Here is a 16724-nt window from a genome sequence, read left to right as displayed (position 1 = left end):
TTCGTCAGAATGTTAGTCAGTCTGTCAGTCCGAAAAAAACTTTAACATTGGCCATAACTTTTTCACTTTTTAAAATAGCAACTTGATATTTGGCATGCATGTGTATCTCATGGAGCTGCACATTTTCAGTGGTGAAAGGTCAAGGTCAATGTCATCCTTCAAGGTCAAATGTCAAATTTATGGTGTCTGTCCGTCCGAAAACTTTAACATTGGCCATAACTTTTTCAATATTGAAGATAGCAACTTGATATTTGGCATGCATGTGTATCTCATGGAGCTGAACATTTTGAGTGGTGGAAGTTCAAGGTCAAGGTCATCCTTCAAGGTAAAAAAAAATGAATCAAAGCAGCGTTCTCATGAAGCTGCGCATTTTAAGTGGTGGAAGTTCAAGGTCAAGGTCATCCTTAAAGGTCAAAGGTCAAAAAACAAATAAAAAATTTCAAAGCGGCATTATCATGATGCTGCACCATATGAGTGGTGGAAGTTCAAGGTCATTCTTCAAGATCAAGGTCATCCTTCAAGGTCAAAGGTAAAAAAAAATTCAAAGCGGCTTTATCACGAAGCTGCACATTTTGAGTGGTGTAGGTTCAAAGTCAAGGTCATTCTTCAAGGTCAAGGTCATCCTTCAAGGTCAAAGGTCAAACAAAATTTTAAAAAATCAAAGCGGCGTTATCATGAAGCTGCACATTTTGAGTGGTGGAAGTTTAAGGTCAAGGTCATCCTTCAAGGTAATTTTTTTTAACAATTTGAAAGCAGCGTTCTCATGAAGCTGCACATTTTTAGTGGTGGAAGTTCAAGGTCATACTTCAAGGTCAAGGTCATTCTTCAAGGTCAAAGGTCAAAAAACAAATAAAAAATTTCAAAGCGGCATTATCATGATGCTGGACATTATGAGTGGTGGAAGTTCAAGCTCAAGGTCATTCTTCAAGATCAAGATTATCCTTCAAGGTCAAAGGTCAAAAAAAAGTTCAAAGCGGCTTTATCATGAAGCTGCACATTTTTAGTGGTGTAGGTTCAAGGTCAAGGTCATCCTTCAAGGTCAAAGGTCAAACAAAATATAAAAAAATCAAAGCGGCGTAATCATGAAGCTGTACATTTTGAGTGGTGGAAGTTCAAGGTCAAGGTCATCCTTCAAGGTAAAATAAATAAATCAAAGCAGCGTTCTCATGAAGCTGCACATTTTGAGTGGTGGAAGGTCAAGGTCATCCTTCAAGGTCAAGGTCATCCTGCAAGGTCAAAGGTCAAAAAATAAATATTAAAAAATCAAAGCGACATTCTCATGAAGCTGCACATTTTGAGTGGTGGAAGGTCAAGGTCATTCTTCAAGGTCAAGGTCATCCTTTAAGGTCAAAGGTCAAAAACATAATAATTTCAAAGCGGCATTATCATGAAGCTGCACATTTTGAGTGGTGGAAGTTCAAGGTCAATGTCATCCTTCAAGGTCAAGGTCATTCTTCAAGGATTTTTTTTGCATTTTTGGAAGATAATGTAATAAATGACCACACACCCACACTATACACCCCCACCCCTCTCCACTCCATCCCTCCCTCCTTTGTGATTGAAATTGAGATAGGTCCCTACACCTTTAAAAAGAAAAATTGATGAGCGGTCTGAACCCGCAAGGCGGTGCTCTTGTTTACAAACTACTGTAACCTTTTTTATTGCAAAAAACATCATTGTCTTTCATTATTACTTATGCCATTTTAGCAAACAATATCACTACTTTTGGTTGCAGGGGACTTTAACCCTTTCCCATTCAGCAGCAAAGTGAAAATGGCTATGTGCAAACAGCATAAAACCAGAACAGCCTGCGAGTAACTCGCAGTCTGTTCAGGTTTTATGCTGGTTTCTGCTCATCATTATCTAAGGGTTGGAATAATGCCTTTTATGCTTGAATCTAGTTAACAAAGGTCTTTAATGAAATTTAACTTTCAAAGGACTACAAATGTGTCAGATTATGTATCTAATAGGCAAAGGGTAAAATGTATTCATTATTTTCCTCCATGACAGGTTGGCCAATCAACTGATGTCTGCCACAGTGAACGCCCCAGAGCCCTGGGTGGCTATGGGCTATCTGTCATTGTACACTAAGAAAAATGTCAGATCTGTCTACTATGCTCAGAAGGTAAGTTGCAATGTCTTAGTTACAGTGTCATATTTCAATACAATTACAGTAAAGCTCTTTGTACCATTTGCTTAATTATCAGTTACAAATGAGTGCATGATAGCTATTTCAAGTGCAAAATGGAAAACAATGAATATGGTATAAGTGTTTGTAGAAAAATGAATTAAGTAAGCTAATCCTGTTAATGTGTGACAGATTCTAAAGTTGTATAGCTCTTAAATAAGTCCTATTTTATGAAATTAATTTAAAGTGTTATAGTTTCACCCTTGGCAGCAGGCGGCGGGCGGCGGCGGCCACAGCAGTATCAGCTCTCTAATTCAAATAGTTTACATCAGATCTTAACCAAACTTGGTCAGAAGTTGTACTAGACAATATCTAGGTCACATTCGAATATGGGTCATGCCGGGTCAAAACCTAGGTCACGGGGTCACTTAGTGCATTTCAAGGATTTAGCTTGGTGTCCGCTCTCTAATTGAAGTAGTCTTCATCCCATCTTCCCCAAATTTGGTCAGAAGTTTCGTCTAATTGATATCTAGGTCAAGTTCAAATATTGGTTATGCCAGGTCAAAAACTAGGTCACGAGGTCACTAAGTGCATTTCAAGCATTTTACATGGTGTCTGCCCTCTAATTCAAGTAGTTTTCATCCCATCTTCACCAAACTTTTTCAGAAGTTGTATCTAGACAATATCTAGGTCAAGTTAAAATATTGGTCAAGCCGGTACAAAAACTAGGTCATAGGGTCACTTAGTGCATTTCAAGGATTCAGCATGATGTCCGCTCTCTAATTGAAGAAGTTTTCATCCGATCTTCACCAAGTTTGGTCAGAAGTTGTGTCTTAATGATATCTAGGTTTGTCAGCTCTCTAATTCAAGTAGTTTTCATCCGATCTTCACCAAACTTGGTCAGAAGTTGTATCTAGACAATATCTAGGTCAAGTTCTTATATGGGTCACGCCGAGTCAAAAACTAAATCACGGGTTCACTTAGTGCATTTCAAGGATTTAGCATGGTCTCTAAATTAAGTACTTTTCATCTGATCTTCTCCAAATTTGGTCAGAAGTTGTATCGAGACAATATCTAGGAAAATTCGAATAAGGGTCATGCCAGGTCAAAAACTAGGTCACAAGGTCACTTAGTGCATTTAAAGCATTTAGCATTGTGTCTGCTCCCTAATGGAAGAAGTTTTCATCTGATCTTCACCAAATTTGGTAAGAAGTTGTGTCTAGATGATATCTAGGTCAAGTTCAAATATGTGCTGCTTAATTTTCAAAAATATATCATTTTGCAACTCAAAAGGTAAAATAATCAAGTTGTCCAAAACTTTCAAACGGGCGTATCTTGTGACAGTTTGGCACTCTTGTTCAGACTTTTATGTATAACGTTTATCAGCCCCTTTAGCAGACTATCATGTGTAACATTAATCACCCCCTTTAGCAGACTATCATGTGTAACATTAATCACCCCCTTTAGCAGACTATCATGTGTAACATTAATCACCCCCTTTAGCAGACTATCATGTGTAACATTAATTAACCCCTTTAGCAGACTTTAATGTATAACATTAATCACCCCCTTTAGCAGACTAATATGTGTAACATTAATTACCCCCTTTAGCAGACTATCATGTCTAAAATTAATTACCCCCTTTAGCAGACTTTAATGTATAACATTAATCACCCCCTTTTGCAGACTTTAATGTATAACATTAATCATTCCTTTTTGCAGACTGGCATGAATAACATTAATCACCCGAATTAAATTCACCACCTTTTGCAGACTTTAAGTTCAACATTAATCACTTCCTTGAGCAGATGTATTACATTAATCACTCCTAGTCTATATAAACGTCCTCTTAGAGCCTTTGATAATTTTTGCTATGGTGGCTCTGGGAGTCCATATGCACCCCTTCTTAAACACAATAGCAAATTTACGCACACATTTCGTGCGCATCACTAAACAGACGTCTTTCATAACCAATTAAGGAAAGCATTGAATAAACTTCATGAACACGTTAAGTTTACCTGAATGGCAGCCTACGGATGTTATCCTTTGCATGCACCCTAAAAAACACGACGATATTTCAACACACTATTCTTGCTGTCATTTTCATTTTTAAATTTCGAACAGTGTAAATAGTCGAAAACTCAAAACATCGTTATCAACTTAGGAGGTACACCAGATTTCATGATATGGAAAATATTGGTGTAATGCAACCTAACAGATGGCGACACTTTTTGTCGGCAACATTACAACAGTTCCCAATATGGTGGATAGAGAATGCTAGAATAACAAGGTGTATAAAAAGCAATTATTTCTTGCTTAATGGTACCATTTGCACGAGTTTGTGATTCAACGTTGATAAGTTTTTGCAGTATCAGTGTTCTTTAGCCTTTTCAGTGGTGATGAAAACTTGCACCTTTGGACAATAGGCGGCGCATTACAACTCTCAGTGGTTATGAAGCTGAGAGTTGAATTATTGCAACTATAATCCCACCCTTTTGCAGACTGGAATGTATAACATTAATCACTCCCTTTTACCGACTGGAATGTATAACATTAATCACTCCCTTTTACCGACTGGAATGTATAACATTAGTCACTTCCTTTTACCGACTGGAATGTATAACATTAGTCACTCCCTTTTACCGATTGGAATGTATAACATTAATCCCTCCCTAAGCAGACTATCATGTATAACATTAATCACTCCCTTTTACCGACTGGAATGTATAACATTAGTCACTCCCTTTTACCGACTGGAATGTATAACATTAATCACTCCCTTTTACCGACACGAATGTATAACATTAATCACTCCCTTTTACCGACTGGAATGTATAACATTAGTCACTCCCTTTTACCGACTGGAATGTATAACATTAATCACTCCCTTTTACCGACTGGAATGTATAACATTAATCACTCCCTTTTACCGACTGGAATGTATAACATTAATCACTCCCTTTTACCGACTGGAATGTATAACATTAGTCACTCCCTTTTACCGACTGGAATGTATAACATTAATCACTCCCTTTTACCGACTGGAATGTATAACATTAATCACTCCTTATTGCACACTTTTATGTATAACAACAATAACCCCTTTTTCAGGCTATGACTATTGATTCCCTGAATATTGAAGCCTTACTCATGAAGGCAACAGCTTTCCTGGAGCTGAAACAGATCAATGAGGCCACTAATCACTTCCATGCAGCCATAAAGAGAGCTCCTCTCAGATTTGAGGCTTATGTTGGTGAGTAACTGCTGTAGTAAATTTCTTTAGCTTTTTGGCTGTTCACATATATAATGACTGTTATAAGCAGTTACATAGTAACTTGCGTCAAACATTGTTTGTGGAGATACACATGTAAGTTTATAAGTATTTGACATCACAGCACAAAAGGTATCATAAAAAACAACAGAAATAATTAAAAAAAACACTTTCTTTAGTCTCCAAGTAAAGAGACCGATGAAGTGAAACACTTTGTCATGAGGTTTTCTGCTTGAACTTGCTAGAATCTCTTCATTTGGGAAGATTACTAGGTAAATTTGTGATATTATTGCCCATTCAATACCAAATTTATCTTTGCCATTTATTTATGTCACCCACCACTATAATGGGGGACATATTGTTTTTGCCCTGTCTTTTGGTATGTCTGTTGGTCTGTTTGCGCCAACTTTACTATTTTGCAATAACTTTTGCTATATTGAAGATAGCAACTTCATATTTGGAATGCATGTGTATTTCATGGAGCTGCACATTTTGAGTGGTAAAAGGTCAAGGTCATCCTTCAAGGTCATAGGTCAAAAAAACTAAATCAAAGAGGCGCAGAAGGGGACATAGTGTTTCTGACAAACACATTTCTTGTTTAAAATGTATTCAGTGTATAATTTGAACTAGCATCTGAAAATATTATTGTGTTCCTTATGTACATGTAATCATGCCCTTATGATAATGTCCTAAATAAGTAAGAGTTGTGATTGAGTGGTTATAAGAGTCGTGTTCTAAGAAAACTGGGCATAATGCATGTGCATAAAGTGTCATCCCAGATAAGACTGTGCAGTCTGCACAGGCTATTCAGGCACGACACTTTCCGCTTTTATGGTATTTTTAGTTTCAAGGAAGTCCCTCCTTACCGAAAATCAAGTTTAGGCGGAAAGTGTCGTCCCTGATTAGCCTGTGCAGACTGCACAGGCTAATCTGGGACGACACTTTACCGTGTACACACATGCATTATGCCCAGTTAGAACAGGACTGATTAGTATCCACCACCATTGTGCAGGTCTGACGGAGTGTTATACCGGGAGAGTGAGGGAGGCAATAGCCTTGGCAGGCAGAGCTCTGAAGACTATGGGTCCAAACTCTAGAACACTTTGGGTGCGTGTTGATTGTGTGTTGCACTATTAAATATTTTCAAGCAAAAAATGCAGTTGCTTTTTCACCCATAAACTGAATAATTTTATTCTGCAAAATGTTTTTTTTTAAGTATTTCAAAGTGCTAAAGACATATTAAGATTTTAAAAAAGCACAGTAAAATTTGATCTCCTTTAAAATAATTTTCCATTCTAAAATATATTGTATCATTTAAATTGTTCATACGTTAATTTACCTAAAACTCATTTTTAAGAGCATGTCACATAGATTGTTCTCACCTCAAGTAAAGTCTTGGTAAATTGAATCTAAATTGTGTTGTCTTTATTTCCAGCTGTATGGTGCAATGATAGCAAAAGATCCACTAGCTTTAGCAAAGGTAGGAGTGCATAATTAAAAATTGCATAGTCCAGGGGTTCTGAAATATTTTATGAGTCTACTTGTCCACGGACTAGTTGGACCCACAAATTCACTTGTCCGTACCAAAGAAGTACTTGTCCGTACTTTTAAGATAAATACTAATTAAGCAAATAATACAAACATACACTTTTGTTAAGTTCTATTTTTGATTATATACATAGTTATCTAGAAAATACAAGCAAGATGTGCAAACAATAAGAACACGTTTAAGTCACACATGCTACCATCTCGGATATTTAATAATCTCAACATGACTAACAAATTCACTTGAAATAAAATAATCTCCGCTAAATATAAGTATATAATTATCCGCTTATAAAGGAAACTCCTTACAAAGTTTACATTTACACACCCCGGTAACGTTTTCAATCCAAGAAAATTAAATTAGCCAAGACTCAACAAATTCTCGTTTCCGCTTGGCGTCGTATGCTTTATCATATTCATACTTGGCTTTTCTCTTCTTTTCCGAAGCCGAAATGATTTTATAATTGGTCTGATTAGCGTCATGGCTTGACGTTAAAGTGGTTTTATTTTAAAAAATCAAATGCAGGTCGGTAAAACATGTTTGCGGCCATTTGCAATTTACAAAAAATTGTTATCTAATGCGTGATTGGCTGTTGCTATACACGTGTGATGGTTTCTCTACTATAAATGTTACCTTATGCGTGATTGGCTTTTGTTATATACGCGTGGACTACATTAAATAATTATTATCGGAAAATAACCTACCTCCAGTTAAAAAAAGTGCTAGTCCGCAGATTAATCATAAGCTATTTATATAAACTTTCGTTTTTTATTTTCGGAAAATATTGAAGTTTCGTTCTCGAAACAAATTTACCACGGAAATTTTACTTGTCCCCGGACACGCCAGCTTTAAAAAACTGCTTGCCCGGAAGGGGAAATTGACGACTCGGACAACTCGGACAGCATATTTCAGAACCCCTGTAGTCAAAACAATTCCAATAACTAGATACCTATGTTGTGCATATCGCATGTTCTGTTGACTCGGGCTGATAGCTGACTCCGCATACATTAAAATGAAATGTCTTGTATTGGTTTTTGGATGTTTCTAACATAATTGTCCACAGTGTTTGAATACCTGACCATACACAAAATAAAATACTTTGAACTTCAATGTTAAAGATTATCTACCATTACAGAAACCACTTTGTCTGAAGGTTTACGCCAGCAGTGCATATGCCCATTCACATTTTAAAAACTTAAACTTGTTTGTTAAAAACCTTTTTTGCTTGCAATTTGATTGTTACCCAATACTCTTTATTTTCCCTGGCATTCGTGCTGCACAGTTTGTAACTATTTCAGGCCAAGCCCTATCTGGAGAAGGCCATGAAGTTAGATCCAACTCACTTGAACCCAGTGTATGTGATGGCAGATATTCTGAAGCAGGAAAAACAGTATGACAAGGGCGTGGAGCTGTGAGTCATAATATTTTACCACTAGATATTATTTCTTACATCACTTGTGTGAGTTCAGTAGTAACTGGTGGACCGCAACCTTTAGTTAATCTGTGTACTGACCATTGGTTTCAGTTATTTGCAATTAACTATGTGGTAGTTCTTTTTAACCTCATACATTTATAACATTTTCACTTTCCCCATCCCTATAATAAGATTTTGGTTATTGTCATGGTTTTAGTCTCGTTGAATACTCCGGGTGTTTCAGTTGCTAAATCTTTTACCTGCTATGATCTTAATTTAATTGGGAATTTATTGTTAGTTCATGCTTACACAAATTTGTTTAAACATTTTTGCATCAGAACTCCAAATTGGTAGTAACTTCTCCAATAAAATAAATGTCATTTTTAGCGCAACTATTATATATGAAATATATATAGTGGAGCTATCCTACTCACCACGGCGTTGGCGTGATCATGAGCGTGCAAATGTTAAAGTTTGCGTACCACCCCAAATATTTCCTATGTCCCATGACATATTGCTTTAATATTTTGCATACTTCTTTACCAACATGACCCCAACCTATAAACAACAGCAGACAACTGTATCAATCATTTTGTAAGACTTATGGCCCTTTTTTCACTTAGAATATGCATATTATTGAAAAATCTATGTTTAAGTTTGCGTACCACCTCAAATATTTTAAATGCCCCTTGACATATTGCTTTCATATTTTGCAATCTTCTTTACCAATATGACCCCAATCTACAAACAAAAGCAGGCAACTGTATCAAGCATTTTGTAAGAATAATGTCCCTTTTTACATTTAGAATATGCATATTATTGATAAATCTATGTTAAAGTTTGCGTACCACCTCAAATATTTTTAAAGTCCCTTGACATATTGCTTTCATATTTTGCAAACTTCTTTACCAACATGACCCCAATCAATAAACAAGAGCAGACAACTGTATCAAGCATTTTGTAAGAATTATGGCCCTTTTTTGTCTTAGTAACTGAATATTTTGTTAAATTTTGTGTTTAGATCCACTTGACTTCTAAAGTATCAAAGCTATTGCTTTCAAACTTCAAATATTTAGTTACTATCATGAGGGTACTGTACCTGGCAAGTTCAATTTGACATTGACCTTTGAATTACCTTGACTCTCAAGGTCAAAAGAATAAATTTTAGTTAAATTGCCATAACTTCTTTATTTATGATCACTTTATGAAAACAACACTTACCTGAATACCACAACGGATTCCACCCAATTAATACCCCACGCCCCAACCCAGAATCCCTGCCCCCCCCCCCCCCAAAAAAAAGTTTATGTTTTTCCTTTTTTTATTTTTTAAAAGATCGTCTAATAAATGACCACACCCCACAGTATACCCCCCTCTCAACCCCCCCTACCCAACCCAAACATTTTTTTTCTTCTTTGAAACATGGATAAAAAAATTAATACGCATTTACTTTATTTTTGAAGGACCGTCCAACCTTCCCACCCAAGCTATTGCTATCAAACTTGAAATAAAATCTTATTAGTTTGTTTTATGTCTTTACAAATGTTCAATAGATTGTGGAAAATATACCTGAACTATTACCTTGACCTTATTGAATAATTTGAACAATTTCCCCATGATGGCTTACGTTATACTGTCAAGCACTCAAAAAGTCGAGCGCGCTGTCCTTTGACAGTTCTTGTTTTATAACTTTTACGCAAACAGTCAACTAATTTGTCAGTATTTTGTTAGAAATATATCAATCTGATAATTTTCCAGGAATTGCAGTTACATCAAGTTATCATAGCAATTCAAATTAATGTTGGCGTCATAAATAAACGTTCAGCAAATAATATTTATGACATACATAATAATTGTTATTAGCTCACTTGAGCACATAGTGCTAATGGAGAGCTTCTAAACTACCTTTATATACGTCTTCCTTCACCACATGTGTGCCATAATAATTTTTTGTAACAAATCGTCTACCTAAACTCCATAATTTCACAACAATGATCCTTCGGTAACCCTTTGCAAATCTTTTAGGTCTGTTGCATTGATAGGTCACTGGAGCTATAAAATGACATCATATCGTCACTTTTGTTCTCAAACCTGGTAGCTACAAAATGCCGACTTTTCAGGAGAGAGAAAAAATGTCAATTTTTTTTATAACGATGTTTTAGAAAGTGAAATTCTGTAAAGTACCAAACAAATGAAGCTGCAAAATACGGTATAAGCCGTAGACGCGTAAGTCATACTGATAAGTCATACTGATATTCAGAAATGGTACCTACGATATTTCGTCACCACAGTTTTGTCATTTTTATGAGGTACGACAATTTGTCCTGATAGGAAATCTAGTAACTGCAAATATTAAAACGTTTTTGTCAAGTTTGTCCAAACAAAATGACATACTTATAGGTGAAATGACGTCGCTACAACTTTACGCCCGACAAAAAAGCCAACAATCAAGCTACAACATTTCGTCACGTGGCTTTTCAAGGATCTGATTGGCGTAGAGCTATGAGATATAGCACAAAACACGCGCCAGACTTCATATATAATCGGAAAAGACGAAAAATAAAATTGTAAATTTTGGAGCTACGAGGTTTGAGAACGACATGGACGATATGGTGGTCCTTTACCAAGTCTGTTCAAATCTTACCCCTGCTGTCCTCAACCTGTGGGTAACTTGTTTCCCTTATATAGAATGTTTGGCAATGGTCTTGTTACATAATGTGATTTACTAACTTTGTTCAATTCCTGTCCCTTGGGTCCCGTGACCCAGCCCTGGTTTATACATAAAGGATGACTACCAGGAGGCTAGGAGTTTGCCTTATATGGTAATGGTTTCGGAAACTTCACAAAAGCTGCTCAAAGCAGTTCAGCTCCTCAGGTGAGCCTCCCAGGTTCTTTTGGAAAGAGGACATGTATGTTGAGAAAAGAACATTATCATGTTCTTACTTTTATGCCCCCGGTAGGGTCCGTCAGTCTGGCCAAAAACTTTAACATTGGACATAACTTTTGCAATATTGAAGATAGCAACTTGATATTTCGCATGCATGTGTATCTCATGGAGCTGCACATTTTGAGTGGTGAAAGGTCAAGGTCAAAAAATACAATCCAAGGGAAGTAATAAGCTTTAAAAGGGAGATAATTTCTAAACCTGCCAAATGATATATTGAAATTTTATTTCAAAGCGGCACAATAGGGGGCATTGTGTTTCTGATAAAAAAAATGTGGTTGCACTATGCTACATAAAATCTCATTGTGCAGAAATGATGGTTTGTCACATGAGACTAGAACATGTGCATTTTAGGAGCAATTTCTTATACATAATTAAGCAAACTTGTTTTTAAACCATTACATTCTGCACTGCTAACAAAGATTTACTCAATGAAATGGACAAATTGAAACATTATAACAATAAAGTGTACATGTGCAATATTTTTTTCATGTTCAATACTCCACAAATCAAGTTACCGGGTAAGGCGGAAAGTGTCAGTGAAGTGAAAGTGGGGACTGCACAGGCTAATCTGGCACGACACTTAACGCACGTGCATCAAACCCCTACTATAATAGTGCGGCTGATATGTATACGTACGCTTCTCACTAATAATTTTTCAGATTGCGTGGCTACCTGGTGAATCAGAGCACCAGCAAGCTGCACCTGTTGCTAGGCGACTTTCTGACAGTTGCTGGGGACCAGCAGGAGGCCCTAGATCAGTACAACAAAGCACTTGGGTACTGTTTAGTGTTGGCTGGGACTTAACCCTTTGCATGCTGGGAAATTTGTCGTCTGAAAAAATATCATCTGCTGAATTTCTAAAATTAGCATTTTCTTCAATTTTTTTCAAAGAATACTATCAGAATAGCAAACAGTTTGGATCCTGATGAGACGCCACATTTTGTGGCGTCTCATCTGGATCCAAACTGTTTGCAAAGGCCTTCAAAATTCGGTTCCAACACTGAAAGAGTTAAATGCCCCATGATAGAGTGACATAGTACTGGTAGATTAGGGACAACACCATTTGCTTTAATGGATTTTTTTTGTAAGAAAGTCCCATGTAAACAAAATTTCAGTCTAGGTGGAAAGTGCTGTTCCTGTGCGACCTGCGCAGGCTAATCAGGGATGACTCTTTAAGCACATGCATTCAGCCCCGTTGGTCTATTTGTTGTGCACTGGCTCTGTCCACCAGGATTGGTTTCCTCTCTCTGACCAGTTATTGCTTGCATGCAGGTTAATAAGTTACTTCAAATAAGTGGTCGTGTCTAAGTTGTCACATGGTTATATAGACTGAACTGAGGTTTCATATTTGATATGGCTGAGACCCTCTTAAGTCATAATTTTGTCTTGATGTAAAATGTGTTCGCTTGCAAAAAGCAAGTTTATGCGCATGCTATATTATTTAAGATGTTGGTTAATTTTAATATTGATATAATGACACATTGTATTGTATGTAATACATCACAATTGTTTATTAAGAATACATAATATTATGGAAACTTAACCTGTATTCATGTTTTTTTAGCTCACCTTAGCCTAATGTGCTGATGGTGAGCTTTTGTGATCGCATTTGTCCGACGTGTGTAGTCCGTCATGCGGCATTAACATTTGCCTTGATAACACTCTAGAGGCCACATTTATTGTCTGATCTTCATGAAATTCGGTCAGAAGATTTGTCTCAATGATATCTTAGACGAGTTAAAAAATTGTCGCGACTGCTTGTAAAACATGGCAGCCAGGGGGCGGGGCATTTTTCCTAATATGGCTATATATGCTTATTGTAAAACCTTAACATTTATTGTATAATCTTCATGAAACATTGTCAGAAGATTCATCCACATGATAATATTGGACAAGTTCGAAAATGGTTCTGGTTGGTTGAAAAATATGGCCACCAGGGGGCGGGGAGGTTTTCCTTATATGGCTATTGTAAAACCTTGTTAACACTCTAGAAGCCACATTTATTGTCCAATCATCATGAAACTTGTTCAGAAGATTTGTCCCAATGATATCTTGGACAAGTTAGAAAATGGTTCCAGTTGCTTGAAAAACATGGCCACCAGGGGGCGGGGCATTTTTAGTTATATGGCTATAAAAATCTCTAGCAAAACCTTGTAAACACTCTAGGGGCCACATTTATTTCCAATCTTCATGAAACTTGGTCAGATGATTTATCCTTATAATATCTTAGACGAGTTTGAAAATGGTTCGGGTTGGTTGAAAAACATGGCCACCAGGGGGCGGGGCATTTTTCCTGATATGGCTATTTTAAAACTTTGTTAACACTCTAGAGGCCACATTTATTGTCTGATCATCATGAAACTTTGTCAGAAGATTTATTCCAATAATATCTTAGATAATTTGAAAAATGGTTCTGGTTGCTTGAAAAACATGGGCACCAAGGGTCGTGGCATTTTTCCTTACATGGCTATAGTAAAACCTTGTTAACACTCTAGAGGCCACATTTATTGTCTGATCTTCGTGCAACTTGGTCAGAAGATTTGCCCCAATGATATCTTGGACGAGTTAAAAAATAGATCCAGTTGTTTGAAAAAAAACATGGCCACCAGGGGGCAGTGCATTTTTCCGTATATGGCTATTGTAAAAACTTGTTAACACTCTTAAAAGTCACATTTATTGTCCAGTCTTCATGAAACTTATATTTGAATATTTTTTTAAATGATACATTGGATGTGTACAAAAATGGTTCCCGTCTGTTGAAAAACAGGGTGTTCACTATTCATGAAAGTTGGTTAGAACATTTGTTCTTATGACATCTTGGGCTTAACTACATGACATTTGAAGTGTCACTTTGTTGGCATCCCCTGCGCTTGTCCAACACTAATTAAGCTATTTACTTGTAATTTCATTTTTTTTAGTGAGGTTAAGTGCAGTACACTTAAAGAATCATTCTGCACCTCATCCTAATTGACTTTTTGCGCTTTGTTTGTTTTGATAATTCATTTTCATAAGCATGATTCTTAAGCATGATAGCTATCTGCTAAAAAAAGTATAGAAGTCTAGTTCTTATACAATAATTTATTTGGCATGAATATTTGATGTACAATTAAGGTATGATGTAAATTCTGAGCTCAACTACTCTATACTTAATGTTAAGCCTGGAACCATATTATGCACAACAATTTCCTTCATAACTTTTTTTCAGTTTTGTGTTTATCCCATCATTTTCACATGTTACTCTCTTTATTTGATCAAATTGTGTGAATTATATCAATGCAGTCTTGAAAACAATTGGATAAGATTATTTTTCTTTGTAACTGAACTTTCAGGATTGATCCGACCAATGAGTTAGCCAGGCAAGGCATAGAGCGTGTGGAGAACGGGGAGTCAGGTGCAGACAACACTTTTGATGTTGAGATGGAACACAGTGTCTCAGAGGTAATATACATAGAAGTTGTGCTCTTACAAAACGAAGTTAAATGCATTTGTGTATAGTGTTGATCCAGATTAGCCAGGCTAGTGCACAAAAGCTCATCAGGGACGACACTTTCCGTTTTTATGATATTTTATCATTGAAAGAAAGTCTCTTCTTAGCAAAAATCCAGTCAGGGAAGACACGTTACACACGTGCATAAATATAATATCGATTTTGTGGCCCCCAGGGCAGCGTCAAATATGACCCCTGGTCAAAAGAGAACTACATGTAATACATGTCACAACATACCAAATTTGGTAGCCCTATGCCATACAGTTATGGACAAGAAGATTTTTAAAGTTTTACAAAATAGGCCTTATATAAGCATATGTTCAATTTTGTGACCCTCGGGGCAGGGTCAAATGTGACCCCAGGGGCATAATTTGAGCAAACTTGGTAGAGAACTACAAGATGTCACTACATACCAAATTTGGTAGCCCTAGGCCCAATGGATATGGACAAGAAGATTTTAAAAGTTTTCACAAAATAAGCACTTTATAAGCATATATTCAATTTTGTGACCCCCGGGGCAGTTTCAAATTTGACCCCAGGGGCATAATTTGAACAAACTAAGAAGAGAACTATTACATGTCACTACATACCAAATTTGGTAGCCCTATGCCATATGGTTATGGACAAGAAGATTTGTAAAGTTTTCACAAAATAGACCCTTTATAAGCATATGTTCATATTTGACCCCAGGGGCATAATTTGAGCAAATTTGGTAGAGGACTATTAGATGTCTCTATATACCAAATTTGATAGCACTAGGCCCAATGGTTATGGACCAGAAGATTTTTTAAAGTTTTCACCAAATAGGCTTTATATAAGCAAATTTTCAATTTTTTGACCCCCGGGGCAGGGTTAAATTTGACCCCAGGGGCATCATTTAAAAAAATTTGAAAGAGGTTCACCCCAGGAACATTGCTGAGAAATTTCATCAGAATTGGACCAGTAGGTTAGGAGAAGATGTTTATAGGAAAAGTTAACGCACGGACGGACGCACGCACTGCGGACACAGACCATGACATAAGCCACGCTGGCCTTTGGTCAGTGGGGCTAAAAACTTCTTTTCACAGATGAGGCTTATATGAAACCTGCATGAACTTGAGTGTGTTGTTCCAATAGGCTTTATTCACTCTTTGATTGAGTGCTATCGTATGAACCGTCCAGAAAGGCCAGTGGAATACTATTTGTCACATGGTATTATACTATTTCATTCAATTAAGTAGTGTAATAAAACCAACAATCACCACAGCAATGAATGATTCCATTTATTATAGTATATTGTTTTGCACATGTCGGTCCGTATGTCTTTCCATCCACCAGATGGTTTCCGGATGATAACTCAAGAACGCTTAGGCCTAGGATCATGAAACTTCATAGGTACATTGATCATAACTCGCAGATGACCCCTAAAGATTTTCAGGTCACTAGGTCACAGGTCACGGTGACCCGAAATAGTAAAATGGTTTCCGGATGATAACTCAAGAATGCTTATGCCTAGGATCATGAAACTTCATAGGTACATTGATCATGACTTGCAGATGACCTCTATTGATTTTCAGGTCACTAGGTCAAAGGTCAAGGTCACGGTGACCGGAAATAGTAAAATGGTTTCCGGATGATAACTCAAGAACGCTTATGCCTAGGATCATGACACTGATCATGACTCGCAGATGATCCCTATTGATTTTCAGGTCACTAGGTCAAAGGTCAAGGTCATTTGAATAAAAAGTTATGAGCTATTGTCATCAGCTTGGCGTCGGCATCCGGTTAAGTTTCGTGTTTAGGTCCACGTTTCTCATAAAGTATCAAAGCTATTGCATTATAATTTGGTACACTTACTTACTATCATGAGGGGACTGGGCAGGCAAAGTTAGATAACTCTGGCGTGCATTTTTATAGAATTATGTGCCCTTTTTAACCAGGTTTTCCGAAGG

At 36.9% G+C, this 16724-nt stretch overlaps 1 protein-coding gene across 4 annotated transcripts in view; it reads left to right on the top strand.

Annotated features, from left to right (window-relative positions):
* The window catches only part of LOC127868344 (anaphase-promoting complex subunit 7-like), a 209300-nt gene that overhangs the window by 189538 nt on the left and 3038 nt on the right, over positions 1-16724 (top strand). For all 4 annotated transcript variants that reach the window (XM_052410029.1, XM_052410026.1, XM_052410027.1 and 1 more), the window contains exons 9-15: positions 2011-2125; positions 5240-5381; positions 6412-6506; positions 6835-6879; positions 8244-8356; positions 11966-12082; positions 14636-14744. In XM_052410029.1, coding sequence (XP_052265989.1) covers positions 2011-2125; positions 5240-5381; positions 6412-6506; positions 6835-6879; positions 8244-8356; positions 11966-12082; positions 14636-14744 — 736 coding nt within the window. The remainder of the gene's footprint in view (positions 1-2010; positions 2126-5239; positions 5382-6411; positions 6507-6834; positions 6880-8243; positions 8357-11965; positions 12083-14635; positions 14745-16724) is intronic.

Source organism: Dreissena polymorpha, chromosome 2 (assembly GCF_020536995.1).
Source record: "Dreissena polymorpha isolate Duluth1 chromosome 2, UMN_Dpol_1.0, whole genome shotgun sequence".
NCBI lineage: Eukaryota > Metazoa > Mollusca > Bivalvia > Myida > Dreissenidae > Dreissena > Dreissena polymorpha.
The sequence above is the reverse complement of the archived record's forward strand: the minus strand, read 5'-3'. Positions and strand labels throughout refer to the sequence as shown.